General features: G+C 36.0%; 3 protein-coding genes across 3 annotated transcripts; 2 read left to right on the forward strand and 1 right to left on the reverse strand.

Moving 5' to 3' along the window:
• Positions 1-413: 413 nt before the first annotated feature.
• On the forward strand, positions 414-4775 carry LOC128990206 (E3 ubiquitin-protein ligase Siah2-like). Its single transcript, XM_054412496.1, has 2 exons — positions 414-570; positions 3781-4775. Exons 1-2 carry the CDS (start codon positions 568-570, stop codon positions 4549-4551), a joined length of 774 nt encoding a protein of 257 aa, XP_054268471.1. The 5' UTR covers positions 414-567; the 3' UTR covers positions 4552-4775.
• Positions 4776-8587: 3812 nt separating this feature from the next.
• On the forward strand, positions 8588-13080 carry LOC128990482 (E3 ubiquitin-protein ligase sina-like). The gene is made up of 2 exons (XM_054412855.1): positions 8588-8822; positions 12101-13080. Exons 1-2 carry the CDS (start codon positions 8820-8822, stop codon positions 12857-12859), a joined length of 762 nt encoding a protein of 253 aa, XP_054268830.1. The 5' UTR covers positions 8588-8819; the 3' UTR covers positions 12860-13080.
• Positions 13081-20734: 7654 nt separating this feature from the next.
• LOC128989332 (uncharacterized) lies at positions 20735-21619 on the reverse strand. The gene has a single exon (XM_054411214.1). It carries the CDS (start codon positions 21617-21619, stop codon positions 20735-20737), a length of 885 nt encoding a protein of 294 aa, XP_054267189.1.
• Between the last annotated feature and the right edge of the window lie 1088 nt (positions 21620-22707).

The raw sequence follows: 22707 nt of genomic DNA on the forward strand, positions 1-22707 counted from the left end.
GCTTGATGGCATATCTGTGCGTGCATACCTTCAATTTGAGACCTCAATCACGAAAATCGGTTGGATAGAAGAGCCATTCGAACTCGGCAAAGAAAAACCAAATTTAACTCCCATAAGAAATACATGGGGAGCAAATTTCGTTTACGTATAAGCCGAATGGGATTATAGATAAACACATGCCGATGCTTGATGGCAAATCTGTGCGTGCATACCTTCAATTTGAGACCTCAATCATGAAAATCGGTCGGGTAGAAGAGCCAAACGAACTCGGAAAAGAAAACCCAAATATTTTTAATATATAAGATACTAGCACTAGCAGCTAATCACTGATCACTGTTCAGTGTTTGTATAGTTTAGTAGAGTAACTTAAGGTTAACTGTACAGTTGTTATCTTCAACACATGATGATAAGCTTGATTTGATAAACTATTGCAAATAGGAAGGTACAGGAATACAGTTAGTATTAATGCTTTTCAAGTGCTTGGTATATTGTTGTCAAATTCTCAAACTATACTTGCTCAAGACAGTGATATTGCATGTTTAGTTGAAAAGAAAAGGATATTAAAACATGGTAAGTAAGGTTATTTAATACAGGCCAGGGTGTCCACAAAAGATTAGTACAATTTCATACATTAGCCATGAGTGAAAATTTAAAAACGTACGTTTTCAGGAAAAGCACTTTGCAAATTTTTTTCCCCTCTTTTCAAAACTTTTATTATTATTTTTATTTCATTAACATTTGAAGTTTCATAAAATGTCCATGGTAACGCAATATCTTTGGTAGTTTTTTTTTTAAAGAGCATCTTTAGTGGAAAAACACAAAATCCTGTCACGACCATAACAGACGTTTAAATGAATATTAAAAATAGTTAATATTATTTTTATAACTATGTTTTGCTATAAACTAATTTACTTTTATGGCCATTATACAATAAAAAGGTCACTGAGCTTTTGGTATATTTGGTCTTTCTAGAAAAAAATAAAAAAACTCAAAAAATTTAAAAAAAGCCAATAAAATCTTTTTAAGTTTGTATAACTCCGAAAAAACTTACCTGAGACCCGAAAAATCGTTATGTTTGTATAGAGGTGTGCTTCTTTTGTATATAAAACATTGCAATATGACGATATTTTAATTTTTGAAATTTTTATGATAGAAATCATGAACGTAATGGTCAGGGACAAGCGGTATGGTCGTGAATTTTCCGAAATAATCTAAATCTTTCTAAACAATCCTTCAATTATACTGTTAGTTATAATAAAAATATGTGTTTCAATTGAACTAAACTGTTCAAATTACAATTATATTAAAGTTATTGTCACGACCAAACACACTATAATCCATAAGGCTGGATTGGTCGTGAAAAAACCCGCGATGGTCATGAAACTTTGGTCGTGAAATTACGTGTTATTTGGCTCTGTTCTGGTGGTAGCCCTGCACCTCATGTTCGAGGATACAAAGTGGACTTCTAGGTTAATCTAGCAATTGAAATATCTTATAAACAAAAATTAACACCATGTCTACTTCATCGAATGACTACGTACGGTCATGGACACACCAAAATTACAAAAAACACAATCTTTCCTTTATTTATCTTGTAATTCCTCCTTTCAACTCGAAACGACCGGCACTACAATACTGACGTACACCCCGAACTAGTCTCTAAAACCAACTGACTGCATCGACGCCAGGCTTGCCACTGTCGTGCTCCAAAGTTGAAAATTTTTCCCAAATGGTCGTGACGCCAAATCGAGGGACAGACTTATTTTGTCATGGTAGTCAGTTTGCAATGACAATAAAATTATAATATGCTCCTTTTTTGTAAGTTTAATAACCATTGATGGCATAAAAATATGGCTTTATATATTTCGGCATGAATAATTAGTCTAAAAACAGCGTGAAAGTTGGAAAACGTACCCTAGGGACACGTCATGGTCGTGAATTTCGAGACTTTAAAAATACGAAAAAAATACCTAGAACCTATTTAAAACCAAATAAATGTGTGTAACATGTTGCCCCCGTCCCAAAAAATATTAAAACACATAATAATACACTACAAATCCAGTATCTACGAAGTAAAAGGCCAGGGACATGAAAACGTACGTTTTTAAATTTTCACTCCCATACTATAATGTTTTACCAGTCCACCTTAACCATAGAAAAAAGTAAATGATCAAACAATTAGCATTACAACTGAATCTAAATTTTCCTTTAACGTACTTTCAGTAATGATACCAAGTTAAAAAAGATTGAATAAGAAATAGTTGAAACATTACGATTCTTGTTGTAAAATGACAGTATAAGGCTAAACTAGACAGGTTTGCCCCATTTTAAAACTAAAAGTCATAACTTTTTAGCTATTTCTTATTTGATATTTTTTTGAAGTTGGTAACGTTTGATAGGGAATTAAAAATGCTAAGTCAAATATTCTTGAATTTTTTCATACAATCAGCCATTTTCTAATTTTAGTCGAATCAAGATGAGTTTTTTTTTTTAAATGGGTCTTTTCAACCTTAACATACATACCAAGACCAAGTTTCATAAATATAGGTTGAACAATTTCAAAGATAAAAATGTTCATGTAAAAAATACAAAATGGCGAATATCTGATTAACGAAGCAATAAAAAAATGTTATTCTTGAATTTCTCTTTATTTTCACCCAAGGTGGTAAAATATATGTAAAATATATGTAAATATGTGTGGTAAACTAAGTAAAATATATGTCCCCACCTTTTTTAACACCCTGTATAAGAGTCAGTGGAACCTTGACAACAAGTCTCATGAGGAAAATTAAATAAGACTTGTTATCAAGGTTGACTTCTTATCGAGGTTTGCAATGTTATTAAGGGGTAAAATAAGTTCTAGGATATTTGAAAATTACACTTGTTATCAAGGGTCCCACCTAACGACCCCCCTCCTCCGAGGGGGAGGTTAACGAGGTTCCTCTGTATGTATGTGAATTTGAACAGATAGTGTTTTTGGCCTCTGGGGAGATCAAAACAAAATAGTAAATCGGTCCCGTGTCTTACCATAAGACTTATGGTAATAGTTTAATACCTATATGGGAAATTTGCTAAAAAAATTATCAGCTGTGTGCTGTTATTTTAAACCTGTTGTTCCACCGTCAGGGTAAGGTGGAGGGGATGGATTCCACTCAAACCTCCTAAATTTTGTAGATGTAGTTTTACAATGAGCTTGTGCTACGGTCTGCACACGGGGACTATTTTTACATCTTACATTCATATAGTTATATTTATTTTGTGTTAAAATAACTTTATTAAGGTTAGCATAACCCAAACATAATAGTACAAACAGACGAGAACCCCTGAGTAAAATAAAATATCCATAGCAAATTTATGTGTAACGTAAGTTAAAGAACATAGAAAGTTCCCTTTAGTTCCCCCCCCATTAGTTCTTTTATTTTTTAAAGATTTCTACCTTAAATGGCAATTTTTCAATGAATAGTTTTCTGCAAGGTTTCTTATCAAGACAAATATTTTCAAGTTTTCTTTTATTCTGTCCAAGTAATCCTAAAGTTGTCAGTAGGGCAACCAGTTTTGACGTCTATGGTTGGTCTAAGGAGGTTGCGATTTAAAGTCCAGCTTGACAATGACGCTATAGACGTTGAAACTGGCTACAGACGACTTTAGGATTACTCGGACAGAATAAAGGTAACTTAACCTCTTATATATCGTTTGTGAAGTAATCCATAAGGCAATACACAAAATAAAGTTATGTTGAAGGTCGTTAACTTGTGTTTTCTGAAACAATTCTATTTCCAGGAGGATGAAGATGTAAAACAGTATCTGGATCGGGTAGAGAGGATCGCTCAATGCCCAGTGTGCCTGGAGTTGGTCAGAGCACCAATCGTCTTGTGTGTCAACGGACACGTAACTTGCGGCCAGTGTAGGAACAATGCTGCCAACTGCCATGTGTGTCGTCAACCGTTCAGTAATGTCTCTCCCAGGGTCGTGGAGGAGCTGCTGTCAGTGTTGCCACAGCTCTGTCCTAATGAAATGTGCGGGGTTGTTACTATATTGGATAATCACTCCAAGTATTGTGTTTACAGACAGATAAAGTGTAGAGTTGGCAATTGTCAATGGTCTGGAGCCATCATCGAGTGGTTTGAACACATCAACATCCATACCTCTAACATAGCTGAATACCAACTAAACGGGGTCAGTACATGCTTGAGAATCTTCAGTTTCCCAGGCGATTGGAAATGTAGGTATTACAATCATGTAGTTGAAGACCAATATTTTATTATGAAATGTTGGAAGAAAGGAAACGAACTGTATCACAGCTTCAGACATGTTAAGTGTGAGAGATCGAGTGTTGAGTACAGGGTGATAGTCGAGTACAAGTGTGGTCAGCAAAATATGTATAGAAGTTTGATCGAAGTCTTGCCATATGAGGATGATGAGTCCATGGAGAACAATGCAGCGGTTTTTCCTATTGACGAATTAGAGGAACTGGTTGATGAGGATGGCCATTTGCCAGTCTTTGTCACAGTAAAATCTAAAACGTTTTTTTTATTTGGGAAAGTGAAATAACTATGTAAAACTTTTTGTTGCATATTTGTATAAGAAATGAAATAACACAATTGTCAGGCATTTTTTTCTACATGAGCATATATGCATTATAATTATATTAATCAGAGGTATGGTATAGCATATTATATTTCTTGTTTTGTATTCAATTAAAAATCCTTGGAGAATGTTTAGCTTTAGGGTAAAAAAGAATGTACAATAAAAAGTTTTTTCTTGAGATTTTGTAATCTGTGTAGTATTTTTTCCCTTTAAAACAGTAAAACCTCCTGAAATCCTGTCAGTCTTAGGGGTTTTTTTGCAGATTTTGTGAAAAACTACAAAAGCTTACTTTACTCACCAAAAGAATAATAAAAAAAAATTAATTTACAATTAAGTTTACAACCCTTTATAGGTACCAAATTATTTGATTTTTAAGCTCAACATGACTTTAGAGGAACTATGCTTAACTATTTGTTTTGTAAAAAATGGGAACATCCTTTTTTACCCCATTTAATCCTGTTTCCTTAGTCTGATCATGTTGGTCTGTGAAGATCGAATAAACGTTGTTTACTGTTTGCAGTTTATAGCAGCTAGCTTACCTTGAAAAAGTAAAGATAGGCCATAGAACATACAGCAGACACACAATAATGCGTCCCCTGGGAATTTGTCAAGTGTAGAGAAAGTGATAAAGTTAACAAAATAGCTGCTGTCATGGCTATTGCCAACTATCTAGTGTTACTACAAATCACTAGGTATATCTTAGGTTAAGGTTGGGGGGAGTTCTGGTGTTGGTTACACACTGGATTGCCTATGTCAAACTATGTAAATCTGGTTGAATAAATGACTTTGACTTTACTTTATAACTTCTTAAATTGAAAAGCTTTTTTTAGATGGATGGTGATCAATAATTTGGGGTACGTCCAGAGTGCACGCTGATTCAGATTTTTGGCCCGTCGTTAATCTGAGTCAGATATATTTGGTGGCTACAGTGGAAGCAGGAAATACGTCGCTGGTACTGACTCGGTAGCAAAGAAGCAAGTCAGTTGTTAGGAATTGTCGGATTGTAAAATTATAGTGTCTGAAAATGTTGTGAAGTTACAGCCAGTGAAAAATGGTGTTAATGATATTATATAAATCTTTTCCTATAGCTAGAACAGAAATGTTAGAGCTTCTTTCTAGGTATATTGCGATGAATGGAGCTCGAAACCACCGAAACTTTTTATTAAAATTGGACATTGTATTGTAAGAAACTGGTGTAACCTACATAAACAAAAATCCTGAAGACCGTTTAGTGGTAACCCTAAAAGTAAGAATGAAAAAAATTAAATATTTTTCTATAAAAACATAATTTATTGACCTAAATAGTATGCGTACCGGTACGAGCAAAATCTGAATTGGAATCTGAAACCAGAATGAAGAATTCCGGTAAGCAGGTGCCTGCGCACGGGCTCGGAAACCGGCAGCCACTATGGCCACTTCAATTTGAATGCAAGTGCCATTCCTGTCGCCAAAAATCTGAATCGGAATCTGAATCTGAATCCGCGTGCACTCTAGACGTACCGTAGACACTATCAGACACCTTATTATCAAATGTTTGTGATTTTATCTTTAGAATAAAGTCTAATTTTTTAGAATAAAACCAGGGATGGCTAAAGATAGCATGGCAATTGCAGAAATATGCTAGGGAGTTTTAAAATGGCTGTGAAAATGCTCATTTTGGAAGGAATTGTGTTTTTGGTGAGTATCCAGACTTCTCAAAGAAGACCAATAAGAAAAAGATTTCACACTCCATAACGCATTTCCGCACTTTACCCTTACTCATAGTACAGTATTAAAAACATCACCTTAATTCATTTGGGGATGAGGCGATGAATGTCAGCATCGGAAATGTTTCTTGTATTCAAAAAACATATTACTGACCTTACCTTGGACGTGGCAGGAGATTAGATTGTTTAAAATTTTTTTTAAACATGCAGCAAAGCATACATGACAACTACAGAGCTGATATTTGTGTCATTCTGTTCACTAATAATGCCAGTAAAATGGTGATTAGCCTCGGTGTGGCATACAAGCGAACTACAGATTTATACAAGAAACCGGCACAGGCCCTTACTTAAAAACCACACTCGTGTTTAATTATTTTGAGGAGTCAGTTAAACCAAGGATGAATACAAGAGATTCTACTGAAGGGAGACAAGACCAAAACCGGTTAATAAAATAAAATTTAAAGAAATCCTTATAATTAATACGCTACATAAAACTTTGTCGGTTGAACTCCTCCGCCATTTCTTGACCGATTTTATCCATTGACGTCTCATTGGAAAGATCGTGTCGAGCAGATTTGCAAACTGGCCTTACATTTATGAAAAAGTCCCTTAAGCTCTGCCCCAGTGGCTTTAAAGGTTCCCATGTTTTCCTTATGAAGAACATAATTGTTTACATTTTGATCAGCTGTATAATTTAATTGCTGTTATTTATCTTTCAATTCAACGAAACGCATTGGTTTCATTTACTGATTTTGGTTGAATAGAAATTAAATAAATGTACTACTTTAATTTACAATTTAAATAATCGAGAAAGCCTTGGCAATTTGATATATTTTACCTCCTATATAATGAAGAACACCTACAGTATGAATATTCCCACAAAAAATGAACAAGGATGTTAGTCGAAGTGTTACTATTTTGTAGGAAACACGGACTTAACTTTATGATTATTGGCAAAGGAAAACACTCTAAGGCTGAATTAAACTGTTACGGCAAGGACATTAAATATATGTTTTATTAAAAGTCAAAAGAGATTTTAAAATAATATGACTACATCCAAAAAACGTTAATAAAACTTTCATTGAAGGATTTGCATTATTCACATTTAAGGGAAACAAAAAACCATCTGAACAATATTAGGCCTTTCAATCCTGAATTTTTTCAGGTAAATTTATCCATTGAGTATACACATATATAATTGAATATACGTGTACTCAATTATATAACATACGTTATAACAGTAACTAGCCAAATTATTGACAATTGAAGCAAATACAATTGTGATAGAGAGGTTATGCAGAAAATCAGGCAGTTCTTAAGTAATGTAAACAAAATGTTATCGTTGTAAAAAAATTACAGAAATTTGTAAACGTACTGGCAACAATGGGTAGTACCATGCAGACTACATTATCATTGACGAAGATCAACATGGACAACCTAATGCGGCTATAAGTGGGAAATATTTGTAGAATACACTAAAAAACTAGATCAGCTTTAGAAAAATGATAAAATATTTACAAGAAATGTTGATTATATGGAACTGTTAGGTACGTGATCTATGAGTTGAGTCTTTTAAACTCATCGGAAATTATGACTTTTATTAGGTTTTAAATAAGTTATTTGTTTTTAAACAACTACCGTACTTTACTTCTTCGCAATTGCTCGATTTCGAGCAACATGTACACTTGTCATTAATAAAATTATGATATTTAAAATTCTCCTCAATTTATCCAGGCATTACTAAAGCAGATTTAATTTTGTAATGCACTCTTATAAATAAAAAATCCAGGCATTTCTAGTACATACATTTAAAACTAAACTGTCAAGTCTCTAAAAGCTGGGCTGATAAGTTATACCAGTACCACTTGTTTTGTTAATATTATTGTTAAATCTTAATTTTGTTAAATTTTAATTTTCATGATCTATAATGACTATATAGTTTGTAAACATAGGTTTAAAATTTACTTGGGTAAGGATGGTAGAAGTGATCTTTAATATAATGTAGAATCAAGTTTCTTTTTATTTTAAGGTTTGTATGAGTAACTACAAATTGTAAGCATTTAGTTTATAATAAATTGTGTACTGAAGATAATACACCCTCTTATGTTACAATAACTATAGCTATTCCAAACTTCTTTTAGTACATTATTTACATTAACTATAATATTATGTTAATGTAACTAGAATTGACAAATTGATTCAAGTTTAGTATTTGATGTTAAAGGGTTGGTATAAGTCAGGACAAAAAGAAACATGATCTTGTTATCTGTTGTCCTTCTCTTGACTAGAAAACAACTAGCAACTAGCTAATCAGTGTTTAGTTGAGTAGAGCTTAACTTCAGGGAGGTTAAACTGCACAGTTATCATCTTAAACACATGATGATAAACTTGATTTGATCAACTCTTGCAAATAGGAAGAAACAGGAATTTTGCTTTTCAAATGCTTGATGGTAGATAAAAATTACTGTAGACTTGCTCAAGAGAGTGATGTTGAATGTTTAGTTGAACAGAAAAGGATATTAAAACATGGTAAGTAAGGTTACTTAATATTTTAGTTTACATCTGTTATCTAAGTAAAGTGTATATTTAAAACTGCATTTTCTGAAATAATTTATGTATAACACTATTGTTATTATTCATTGTTAACATGAAATAGTTATTTACCGGTAACTAGTATGTGCGGTAAGTTTCTCGAGTGCAGTAAAGGCACTTTGCTCTTGAGTTACATTTTTCCTACAGTTACTATCAAGCATATAAATAATTAGTCTTTCAAACACTTAACAACATGTTTTAGATTAGGTTAAATGCAAGTGTTGGACGGAAATAGCCTGCTTTGTCAGGTAACTGTAGGAAAATATGTAGGTATTTATTCGTGTTTGAAATTCTTTCTGATTCATAGCCTACATGAAATTCTATAGTAGATTATATGGTCCCGGTAACCTCTATACAGGGTGAATATGTTTAATGGGACAACATACAATTGTACCCATTAATTTATTTAATTTTAAATTTTAAGAAAATTGGTTCATGAAAGGGAGGTAACTCATTTTAAAGATAGGTTACTGTTGATCAAACAATATGAGTGGTCAATGGTCATTATGGTTAAGATCAACACCATACGTTCAAATTCATATAAATGTTACAGGCAAAGTATTATAATGCAGGAATTTCAGCTTGTTTAAAGCTTTTAGGCAAATTATAAAGTACAAGCAGAATACCCGTCCTTGGTACGGGGTTAGCATATAAGTATAAAATGCTTATTACAGTTATGGGAGAGGACATGGTTTAAGAAAATTTGGTAGGTTGGAGCTCGTTCGCTGCTCTCACTTGCCTTCGGGTTTAGCTCGTTCGCTACGCTAACTCGCCTCCAGGTTGAAGTTCGTTCACTACGCACACTCACCTTTTGGTTGCAAATTAGCTGTTTTCATAAATAAAAAAATAACAGTGCTGCACCCTGCTGGTAAACCTATTAACTTTTTGATGCTATTGAACATCACATAATAAAATTGTTTAGTTGAACCAGCTGTTAAGATTCTTTAATTCCATTTAAATATTAGTACTCAGAAGGTTAACATGGGGAACTACAGAGCCACTGGGGCAGAGCCCGAGAGGATTTTTGAGATAAGAATATGCCTAAATGTTAATCGGGAATGTGAGCTATCATCATGCCAAATTTCAGCCCAATCCGTCCCGTAGTTTATGCATGATTGAGCAACACACATACACACAAACTTTCAGATTTATAATATTTAGTAATATGAAATATTATAATAACAATTTGATTTTATTCACTTTGACTAGGCAAGGAATTGTGTACATCCACATGTGTGCCAGGCAAAGTACTAGGAAGTATTTATAGCATATTAATATAAATTATTGTGTATTAGATTAGGTTTGTTAATTTTAGTCAACTCTAAATTATACTCAACAGAGTACCTGCCCTTCGTGGGGTTGGTGTATAAGAGTGTAACATGCTATTGCAGTTATACTTGTGCTTTGTGTGTGCAATGGGGGTAAGAGCGGTTTTGGAAAATTTGGTTATTATAAAACTACGGAATGAAATGGTAAACAAATGTACCATAACCATAATGTTTTACCAGTGCACCTAAACTATAGAAAAAAATAAATGATCAAACAATTAGCATAACAACTGAATCTAATTACCCTCGTACTTACAGTTATGATACCAAGTTAAACAAGATCGAATAAGAAATAGCTGAAATATTACGACTCTTAGTTGTAAAATGGGGTAGTATAAGACTAAACTAGTCAGGTTTGCCCCATTTTACGACTAAAAGTCATAATGTTCCAGCTATTTCTTATTTGATTTTTTGAACTTGGTAACGTTTGATTGGGAATTGAAAATGATAAATAAAATATTCTTGAAATTTTTCATAAAATCTGCCATTTCTTTGTAATTTAAGTAAAAAAAATTAAATGGCTGCCATTTTTAAATTTTAGCCGAATCAAGGTGTTTTTTTTCTAAGATGGATCTTTTTAACCTTAACATACATATCAAGTTTCATAAAGATCGGTTGAAAAAATTCAAAGATAAAAATGCTCATGTAAAAATACAAAATGGCGGATATCTGGTTAACGAAGCGATAAACAAAATTTTATTCTTGAATTTCTCTTTATTTTCACCCAAGGAATCACTATGTAAAATATGTCCCCACCTTTGTTGAACACCCTGTATAAAAGTATAGGATATGTATCAGTGGAACCTAGACTACAAGAGTCTCATGGGGACAATTAAATAAGACTTGTTATCAAGGTTGCCTTCATATCGAGGTTTGCAATGTGGGGTAAAATAAAATAAAATGTGATTAGGGGTAAGTTCTTGGCGATTTGAAAATTACACTTACTTATGTTATCAAGGGTGCAGATAGTGTTTTTGGCCTCTGGGGAGATTAAAACAAAATAGTAAATAGGTCCTGTATCTTACCATGAGACTTATGGTAATAGCTTATATGGGAAATTTGCTAAAAAGATTATCGGCTGTCTGATGTTATTTCAAACTGTTGTTGTTCCACCGTCAGGGTAAGGCTTGGGTGGAGGGGATATGGATTCCACTCAAACCTCCTAAATTTTGTGGGTGTAGTTTTACAATGAGCTTTTTGTGCTGTGGTCTACTGACGGGGACTATTTTTAACATCTTACATTCATATAGTGATATTTATTCTGTGTTAAAATAACTTTATTAAGGTTAGCTTAAATAAACCAAACATAATAATAGAACAAACAGATGAAAACCCTTTGGTAAAATAAAATATCTATAGCAAATTTATCCGTAACGTAAGTAAAAGAACATAGAAAGTTCCCTTTAGTCCCCCCTCCTTTAGTTCTTTTAGTTTTTAAATAGTTCTACCTTAAATGGCAATTTTACAATGAATAGTTTTCTGCAAGGTTTCTTATCAAGACAAATATTTCTAAGTAGAGGTTTCATAGGGTGTGTTCCAGACTGCCTCGTGTATAATCCAATTTTTTATATTGAAGTTATATGCAAGAGGTTAAGTTTTCTTTTATTCTGTCCAAGTAATCCTAAAGTTGTCTGTAGGGCAACCAGTTTCGACGTCTATGGTTGGTCTAAGGAGGTTGCGATTTTAAGACAGCTTGACAATGACGCCATAGACATTGAAACCGGTCGCCCTCCAGACGACTTTAGGATTACTCGGACAGAATAAAGGTAACTTAACCTCTTATATATCGTTTGTGAAGTAATCTGAAGTAAACCAGAAGGCAATACACAAAATAAAGTTATGTTGAAGGTCGTTAACTTGTGTTTTCTGAAACAATTCTATTTCCAGGAGGATGAAGATGTAAAACAGTATCTGGATCGGGTAGAGAGGATCGCTCAATGCCCAGTGTGCCTGGAGTTGGTCAGAGCACCAATCGTCTTGTGTGTCAACGGACACGTAACTTGCGGCCAGTGTAGGAACAATGCTGCCAACTGCCATGTGTGTCGTCAACCGTTCAGTAATGTCTCTCCCAGGGTCGTGGAGGAGCTGCTGTCAGTGTTGCCACAGCTCTGTCCTAATGAAATGTGTGGGGTTGTTACTATATTGGATAATCACTCCAAGTATTGTGTTTACAGACAGATAAAGTGTAGAATTGCCAATTGTCAATGGTCTGGAGCCATCATCGAGTGGTTTGAACACATCAACATCCATACCTCTAACATAGCTGAATACCGACTAAATGTGGTCATTACACACTTGAGAATCTTCAGTTTCCCAGGCATTTGGAAATGTGTGTATTACAATCATGTAGTTGAAGACCAATATTTGATTATGAAATGTTGGAAGAAAGGAAATTATCTGTATCACAGCTTCAGACATGTTATGTGTGAGAGATCTAGTGTCGAGTACAGAGTTATAGTTGAGTACAAGCGAGGTCAGCAAACTATGTATAGAACTTTGATCGAAGTCTTGCCATATGAGGATGATGAGTCCATGGAGAACAACGCAGCGGTTTTTCCTATTGACGAATTAGAGGAACTGGTTGATGGGGATGGCGATTTGCCAATCTTTATCACAGTAAAAGCTCTTTCTTCTAAGGGAGGGTAAAATAACTGTGTGAAATTTGTTGTGGAATATTTGTATAAGAAATAAAATAACACAAGCGAGGATTTTTTCATCATTTTATGAGCATATATGCATTATAATTATATTAATCAGAGGTATAGCATATCAACAGATTTTCTTGTTTAGTATTCAATTAAATAACCTTGGGAAATGTTTAGCTATAAGGTAAAAAAGAATATACAGTAAATAAAATTTTTTCTTGAGATTTTGTTATCAGTTTAGCATTTTTCCTCCAGTTTAGTTCCAGTTTAGCCTTTAAAAAACCTCTTGAAAAAACCTCCTGAAATCCTGTCAGTCTTAGGGATGTTTTGCAGATTTTGTGAGGAACTACAAAAGCTTACTTTACTCACCAAAAGAATAATAAAAAAATTTAAATCTACAATTAAGTTTACAACCCTTCATGTACTAAATTATTTGATTTTCAAGCTCTGGAGACATGACTTAGACAAACATTGCTAAACTATTTGTTTTGTAAAAAAATGGGAACATCCTTTTTTACCCCATATAATCCTGTTCACTTAGTCTGATCATGTTGGTCTGTGATGTTCGAATAAACATTGTTTACTATGCAGTTTGTACCTTTAAAGAGGATAGCAGCTAGCTTACCTTGAAAAAGTAAAGGTATACTATAGAACATACAGCAGGCACACAATAATTCGTCACCTGGGACTTTGTCAAGTGTAGAGAAAGTGATAAAGTTAACAAAATGGCTGCTGTCATGGCTATAGCCAACTATCTAGTGTTGCTACATCACTAGGTGGTTCTGGAGTTGGTTACACACTGGATTGCCAGTTCCCACCTTCTCAAATTGAAAAGCTTTCTTTAGGTGGATGGTGATCAATAATTTAAATTGTTCTGTAACGATACGTCCAGAGTGCACGCCGATTCAGATTCAGATTTTCGGCACGTGATTAATCTGAGTCAGATATTTTGTTGGTGGCCACAGTGGAAGCAGGAAATACGTCGCCGGTACTGACTCGGTAGCAAAGAAGCAAGTCAGTCGTTGTTAGGAATTGTCGGATGAGGAATTTACGTGTAAAATTATATCGTCTGAAATTGTTGTGAAGTTACAGCCAGTGAAAACTGGTGTTCATGATATTATATAAATCTTTTCCTATAGCTAGAATAAAAATGATAGAGCTTCTTTCTAGGTTTATTGCGATGAATGGAGTCCGAAACCACCGAAACTTGTTATTAAAATTGGACATCGTATTGTAAGAAACTGGTGTAACCTAGATAAACAAAAATCCTGAAGACCGTTTAGTGGTAACCTTAAATGTAAGAATGAAAAAAATTCAATATTTTAACATAAAAACATAATTTATTTAACTAAATAGTATGCGTACGAGCAAAATCTGAATCGGAATCTGAAACCAGAATGAAGAATTCTTTCCGGTAAGCAGGTGCCTGCGCGCGGGGTCGGAAACCGGCAGCCACTACAACCACTTCCATTTGAATGCAAGTGCTATTTCTGTCGCCGAAAATCTGAATCTGAATCAGTGGCGGTTCCAAGGGGGGGGCTACAGGGGCTAAAGCCCCCCCCTTGGACCCTGGAAAAATAAATTTTAACGTACATTTCGTCCTTTAAATACTGTCATAAAACAGACATCAACGTAGGTTTATTAAACTTAATGAGCGATGGCAGGAGTAGTATTAAGTTTCACATAGATAAACTTTGTGGACAATAATAGCACAACGAATAAAACAATATTACGCTATGGAAAGTTGTACGCATCATCCAATTTTTACAGCAGTCAGCTGACATGCTAGGGCAAAGGCGAGCGCCGAGCGCACGAGCGAGGACGGGGAAACAGCTGATTTCGTGAGTTAGTTGTCAAATGGTCTGCTAGCCACTAACTTTACACAGGCATCAATCAGCAATCAGCGGTAGCACCACTAGCCTATTACCATTGACTATATAAACACTAAGTGTTAAAGTTTATATATTCAATGCTATTACCTACTGAATTCAATACTATAAATATTGTGACAGATCTATGAAATGGAGAAAAACGTAAGGTTAATAAACGTGTCTACTTGCTTGCGTGACATAAAACAGGAGAAATGGAAGGTTATAGGACAATTAGACACAGTTCTAGCCGTTATGTTTTGAGTCACCAAACGGCTTTTAGGAGATTTGGCTTCGTAGTCTACAGTAGGCCTATGTTTTGGAATTCATGAATGCAAGTTCGTCATAGCTTGATTATTTTAATGTCTACTTGCTCATGACAAAACAAATGACAGGTGAAATGAGAAATTTTTGAATAGTTGGCCACAGATATAGACATTAATAATGGCTTTAGAAAGTCAGTAAACAGCTTTTAGGAAGATATGGCCGTAGCCTACAATATGTTTTGAGATTTATGAATTAATGCAATCGTCATAGTTACTGTAGATTTAATTAAAAATGTCTACTTATTCATGACAAATAAATGGGGAAATGGGAGGTTTTGTACACAGTTCTAGACGTTAAAACTGGCTGTAGAAAGTCGCCCAACGGCTTTTAGGAGGATATGGCCGTAGTCTACAGTGTGTTTTGAAATTCATGAAAGCAATCGTCATAGTTTAATTTTTAAAATGTCTATTTGCTCATGACAAACAACAGGTGAAATGGGAGTTTATGGACAATTGGGCACGGTTTTGGGTGTTAAAAATGGCCTTAGAAAGTCACCAAACTGCTTTGAAAATTCGAAATTTTCCCGGGGGAGGACCCCCTGGACCCCCCTTCTTTGTTCGGGGGGTACTCCACACCCCCCAAGCCCCCCGGTAGCCCCCCCTTGACATGGTCCTAGAACCGCCACTGATCTGAATTGGCGTGCACTCTGGACGTACCGTAATTCGACAATGCTGACTACCTTATTAGACATTATCAGACACTTTATTATCAAAGGTTTGTGATTTTATCTTTAGAATAGAGTTTAATCTTTAGAATAAAACCAGGGATGGCTAAAGATAGCGTGAAATTGCAGAAATATGCTAGGGAGTTTTTAAATGGCTGTGAAAATGGTCATTTTGGAAGGAATTGTTATAGTGTGGATAATCTGTATGAATTAAATTCACTACTATATAAATGAGTATTTGATAATGATTTATTTACAAATGAATTAAGTTGTGTGTTGAATCATAACATAATCAAAACTGAACATTTTTACAAAAACAAGCAACAGCTGTTACACAACAAATATGAAAACAAAGCATAGACCAAAGGCAACACAGCTGTGGCTAAGTTGACGCCACATCAGCCCCCCCCCCCCCCCCGCAGAGACTGGAAGTCCAGGAAGCTTGAGCTTAACATTTCGTCCATACCGAGTCGTATAGCTTCTGAATGATGCCGGGTTAGGAGGGTTGAGGGATGTGTTTGGAGGTTGTATATTTTGAGGCTCCTTGATTGTTGGGTGATTACACTTTTCGGGTAACATATATGCAGGCTTCACCCTGTCTAAGCTCACTCGCACTTGTTTGCCATTCTGTGTTATTACTACGGATTTTTCATCACGAGAAATTACAGGATATGGTCCGTTGTAGGGAGGCTGTAGAGCAAGTTTCACAGAGTCGTCTCTTAGGAAAATATCGGTGCACTTTCTAAGATCCTGAAATATAAAAGTTTTGGGTTTGACGTGGCGTGAAGCTTGGACAGGTTTGATTGAAGACATGTGTTGGCGGAGTCGTACAACATAATCAGTAGGATCTTCATGCCTGGGTCCGTCAACAGGGAGATCAAACAATTCTCCTGGAAGTCTCAACTGTTGTCCGAAAACAATTTCTGCCGTTGACGCTTGAATATCCTCGCGGTACGCACTTCTTACCTAGGAGGACAATCGGAAGAGCTTCCAGCCAGGATGAATCATGATGACACATCAGTGAAGCTTTGAGATGACGATGGAATCTCTCCGGATGGTGGCCACCAATCCATTTGCACAGGGATGGTAACTGCAAGTCCTGATTCTTTCAGAGCCGAAAGTTCTTCCAAGGGACTTGAAGAGGGATGATTCGAATAAGCGGCCTTGATCAGTAGTTATTCTTGAAGGAGCACCATAACGAGAAAACCAGCACGAGACTAGACCTTCAGCGACTTCTTCTGCAGTAATCCCCTTTAAAGGATGAACCTCAGGCCACCTAGTGTAACGGTCTATGACTGTAAGACAGTATTTGTATGGTCCTGCTGGTGGTAAAGGTCCAATTATGTCAACATGGATGTGCTCAAAACGTGATGATGGCAAAGAAAATGTTCCTAGAGGAGTATGAACGTGTCGTGTTACCTTGCAACGTTGGCATCGCTCACAAGTACGAGCCCAGTTACAACATTCTTTTTGAATACTTGGCCAGACAAATCGATCTGCTACAAGTTTTGCAGTAGCTTTAATGCCTGGGTGGCTGAGGTCATGTAGCGAATGAAATACCCTCTTCCGTAGTTCAACTGGAATATAAGGTCTTTGGGTCCCTGTGGAAGTGTCACAAAAGATGAATGAGTTTGTTCCAGGGATTTGGATCTTCTGTATTTTGAGAGACAAATTGTTGTTGTTTATGAGGTTGATGAGTTCGTCATCTGAGCTTTGTGCTTTGGCAATTGACTCAGGATCCAATGAACATGAAATAGCCTCTACACGTGATAACGCATCGGCAACAATGTTTTCTGAACCTCCGATGTGTTTTATGTCAGTAGAAAACTCGGATATGAATGAAAGCTGGCGTAGTTGAACAGGTGGAAGTTTCTCATGATGTTGATGAAAAGCAAAGATGAGTGGCTTATGATCCGTAAAAATGGTAAATGCCGTGGTTTCCAAAAAATGACGAAAATGCTGTACTGCTTCATACACAGCAAGAAGTTCACGGTAGTACGCCGGCCAAGAGCTTTGCTTTGGTGAAAGTTTCTTAGAGAAGAATCCAAGTGGCTGCCAGGAGTTTTCAACAAATTGTTGAAGGCAAGCTCCTATGCTAATGTCAGAGGCGTCTGTAAACAGTCCAAGAGGGGCGTCGTGTTTCGGATGAAATAGGAGTGTCACCGACGACAAACCAGACTTGCAAGCTTGAAACGCTTCCTCAGTTTCCGGGGTCCAAGGCACAGGAAGTGATCCCTTGCTATTTGCACCACCAAGCAGAGAGTGTAAAGGTGCTTGGAGTTCTGCGGCTTTAGGTAAGAATCTATGATAGAAATTGATCATACCTAGGAACCGTCGAAGACCACGCATTGTCTTAGGTAGTTGGTACTCCTGAAGAGCAGATATTCGGTCATGTGGAGGGTAGACACCTGATGCTGAAACTGTGTACCCTAAAAACGTCACTTCAGGCATTGCAAAAACACACTTGGACGAGTTTACAATAACGCCATAGGAATGGAGTCTAATGAACAAAGTCCTAAGATGTTGCTCATGTTCTTCAATTGATCGGAAAAACACTAAAATATCATCAATGTAGCTGAACGTAAAATCTAGGTTTTGTGTTACTTCATCTATGAAACGCTGGAATGTTTGGCCAGCATTACGTAACCCAAAAGTCATGAATGGAAACTCGAAAAGGCCGAATGGAGTTGTGATAGCGGTTTTGCATATGTCATCCGGGTGTACAGGAATTTGTTGGTATGCTTTTACTAGATCTATGACAGAAAATACGTTACAGCCTGAAAGATTATTTGAAAAATCATGAATGTGTCGAACAGGATACCTGTCAGGAGTGGTGCGTGCATTCAATGCACGGTAGTCTCCACACGGTCTCCATCCATTTTCTCCTTTCGGCGCCAGATGCAGGGGTGAAGCCCACAGACTGTCTGATGGACGTGCTGTACCACATTTTACCATGTCGGCAAATTCACTCTTTGCAATGCTGAGCTTTTCAGGGGCCAGTCGTCGTGGTCGGCAGAATACAGGGGGTCCTGGAGTCGTGTGTATGTGAGTGAAAATTTAAAAACGTACGTTTTCATGTCCCTGGCCTTTTACTTCGTAGATACTGGATTTGTAGTTTATTATTATGTGTTTTAATATTTTTTGGGACGGGGGCAACATGTTACACACATTTATTTGGTTTTAAATAGGTTCTAGGTATTTTTTTCGTATTTTTAAAGTCTCAAAACTCACGACCATGACGTGTCCCTAGGGTACATTTTCCAACTTTCACGCTGTTTTTAGACTAATTATTCATGCTGAAATATATAAAGCCATATTTTTATGTCATCAATGGTTATTAAACTTACAAAAAAGGAGCATATTATAATTTTATTGTCATTGCAAACTGACTACAATGACAAAATAAGTCTGTCCCTCGATTTGGCATCACGACCATTTGGGAAAAATTTTCAACTTTGGAGCCCGACAGTGGCAAGCCTGGCGTCGATGGAGTCAGTTGGTTTGAGAGTACTAGTTCGGGGTGTATGTCAGGATTGTAGTGCCGGTCGTTTCGAGTTGAAAGGAGGAATTACAAGATTAATAAAGGAAAGATTGTGTTTTTTGTAATTTTGGTGTGTCCATGACCGTACGTAGTCATTCGACGAAGTAGACATGGTGTTAATTTTTGTTTATAAGATATTTCAATTGCTAGATTAACCTAGAAGTCCACTTTGTATCCTCGAACATGAGGTGCAGGGCTACCGCCAGAACAGAGCCAAATAACACGTAATTTCACGACCAAAGTTTCACGACCATCGCGGGTTTTTTCATGACCAATCCGGCCTTATGGATTATAGTGTGTTTGGTCGTGACAATAACTTTAATATAATTGTGAATTGAACAGTTTAGTTCAATTGAAACACATATTTTTATTATAACTAACAGTATAATTGAAGGATTGCCTAGAAAGATTTAAATTATTCCAGACAATTCACGACCGTACCGCTTGTCCCTGACCATCAAGTTTATGATTTCTATCATAACAATTTCAAAAATTAAAATATCGTCATATTTCAATGTTTTATACACAAAAGAAGCACACCTCTAAACAAACATAACGATTTTTCGGGTCTCAGGTAAGTTTTTTCGTAGTTATACAAACTTAAAAAGATTTTATTGGCTTTTTTTTCAATTTTTTGAGTTTTTTTATTATTTTCTGGAAAGACCAAATATACTAAAAGCTTAGTGACCTTTTTATTGTATAATGGTCATAAAAGTAAATTAGTTTATAGCAAAACATAGTTATAAAAATAATATTAACCATTTTTAATATTCATTTAAACGTCCGTTATGGTCGTGACAGGATTTTGTGTTTTTCCACTAAAGATGCTCTTTTAAAAAATAACTACCAAAGATATTGCGTTGCCATGGACATTTTATGAAACTTCAAATGTTAATGAAATAAAAAAAATAATAAAAGTTTTGAAAAAAGGGGAAAAAAATTTGCAAAGTGCTTTTCCTGAAAACGTACGTTTTTAAATTTTCACTCATGTGATGCACTGTCTGGTGCTTCACTTCTCGAGGCAATCCTGGAGGGCGAGTAATTTCAGGGAATTCATGTAAGATTTTAGAGAGGGGAGAAGTAGTGACTACGGATTTTACGCTACTTTGAGTCGTAACGGAAAGTTGTCCTCCTGTAATAAGTCCAGTTTTGGCATCGTGAAGTCGCAACAAACGACAGTCAGGAAGCAAATGGTAGTAACTGAGGAAGTCCGAGCCAATGATTGGAACACTGACATCTGCAACTGTGAACTGCCATGCAAAACTACGGCGAAGGCCTAGGTCCAATTTCATAGAACAGGTTCCGTAAGTCTTGATTGTACTACCATTGGCGGCACTAAGTTCAAAGTCTGTAGATGTGCGACGGTCTCGTAGAAGACGTTTTGGATAACATGATACGTCAGAGCCGGTGTCGATCAAGAACCGGAGTCCTGACTTATGATCCGAAACAAAAATTCTGCGGCTGGATGCTTGACAGTCAGCCGCCGCTGTTACTGGCCGTCTTTGGAGTTTCCCGCGTAAGAGCAAGGAGAAGTACATTTTGAAGCTTGTTCGCCAAATTTGGCATGATACCAGCAAATTTGGCTTGTAGATTTGTTCTGATCTTGATTCGGGTTCTTTGATGTTTTCTTGTCATGATTGGTCGAACGATTATGTGCCGGAGGGATACTTCGAGTGTGTCAATCCTTTGTGTCAGTCTTGCAACAACAGCAGTGAGATCGTCATTAGACTGTGTGTGTTCACGAGATGTAGTAGCATTTACCGATACTTGTGGTGTTCTTGTAGAAACTTCAATGACTTTATCGGCTATATCTGCAAGTTTATCGAGTGGAAGTTCATTTTGAGCAGTGAGAATCGCTTGAATGTTAACAGGGAGACGGCGTAGCCAGAGTGCTCGAAGGATGTTGTCCTGTAGTTGGGCTGGACCGAGCAGAGAACGTAGGTGGCGTAAGAACTGCGATGGCTTGCGATCTCCAATATCTTCGTCACTTATCAACTGGCGAACACATTCTTCTTCACTATTAGAGAGCCTTTCAATTAGCTTCGAACGAAGTACCGCGTAACGATTTGTTGCAGGCGGATTTGTGATTATGTCCTCTACTTCCACTGCGTAACGTGTTTCAAGCTGAGAAACGACGTAGTGGAACCGAGTGTCCTCGCTTGTGATGCCTGAGATTGTGAACTGGGAATCTACATGAGCAAACCATAGACTAGGTCGATCGGCCCAGAATGGTGGAAGCTTTACTGCAACTCGATTTACTGATACATTACCAGAGTCGTTACGTTGCTGAACGTTGGTGGAAAGTTCATTTTGTTGCTCCCGTAGATTTGCCAATTGAGCTTCGATTTCTTCTAGCGACATTGGTAATACTGATGTAGGAATGTCGTGCTTCTTGTTGTCTTTGTTCAGGGTCACCAATATATAAATCAAATCAAATCAAATCAAAAAATCCTTTATTCAAACAGTACATTTCTATACATGAATTGTGTCAAGTCAAGAATAAACATAACTATACATTTGGCAAATTTACAGCACTAATTAATTAAGAGCTATAATCTATATACACTTTCTCCCCTACAACTACTTACTGTTCAACCATTACAACTAACTATTGATTTGACATACTAATAGCTAATTGAAAAAGTCCCCAATCTTGTAGCAGCATTTATCTGACAACAATTTGAATAAACTGGTTTTAAATCTTTTAAAATTTGTCAAACCCTATAGTGTGGATAATCTCTATGAATTAAATTCACCACTATATGAATGAGTATTTGATAATGATTTATTTACAAATGAATTAAGTTGTGTGTTGAATCATAACATAATCAAATACCCCCGCCGCAGCAAACCTGCAGACTAAGCGAATTTCCATTTGACTGATTGGATTTACACTGAAATGTCTACTTAAAAATATAACATTTATTCCCGATTTAAATAGAATTAGTTTAAAAAGTACTTAGGTTTGCTGCATCAGGGAGGGTAAAACAGTTTTTTTTTTTTTTTTTTTTGTAAAATGCTAATAGTTAGTAAGAAATAAAAAATTTTCTAAATTCGATCAAAATATGTTCATAAACAAGCAAACTACAACAGTTTACTTATTCTCCATAAGAATAACATGGGAATTTTAAATTTACAATTTTTTGAAACCATTAGGCGCATAATAACGCTTCAATATACTAAATTATTTGTTTTTTTAAGCTCTACAAAATGGTTTAGAAAGAAATTGCAAAATTTTATGTTTTTTGAGTCAAAAATGGGAAAAACCTATTTTTACCCCATAAAACCCCCCATAAACCCCCGTTCCCATGGTCCGATCATGCTGGATCGCGAACTCGTTCGAATAAACGTAGGTTTACACGTTTGTACCAAATTTCATCAAAATCGGATCATTTTTGCTCGAGTTATCGTGCTAACGGACACATATATATATATATAAATATATAAAT

The sequence above is a fragment of the Macrosteles quadrilineatus genome, unplaced genomic scaffold (assembly GCF_028750875.1).
Source record: "Macrosteles quadrilineatus isolate MER2022 unplaced genomic scaffold, UCM_ALF_1.0 Scaffold_3__2_contigs__length_128488019, whole genome shotgun sequence".
NCBI classification, from domain to species: domain Eukaryota; kingdom Metazoa; phylum Arthropoda; class Insecta; order Hemiptera; family Cicadellidae; genus Macrosteles; species Macrosteles quadrilineatus.

Coding starts and splice junctions, on each gene's coding strand:
- LOC128989332 (XM_054411214.1), bottom strand. CDS start 21,619: ATGTCGCTAGAAGAAATCGAAGCTCAATTGGCAAATCTACGGGAGCAA.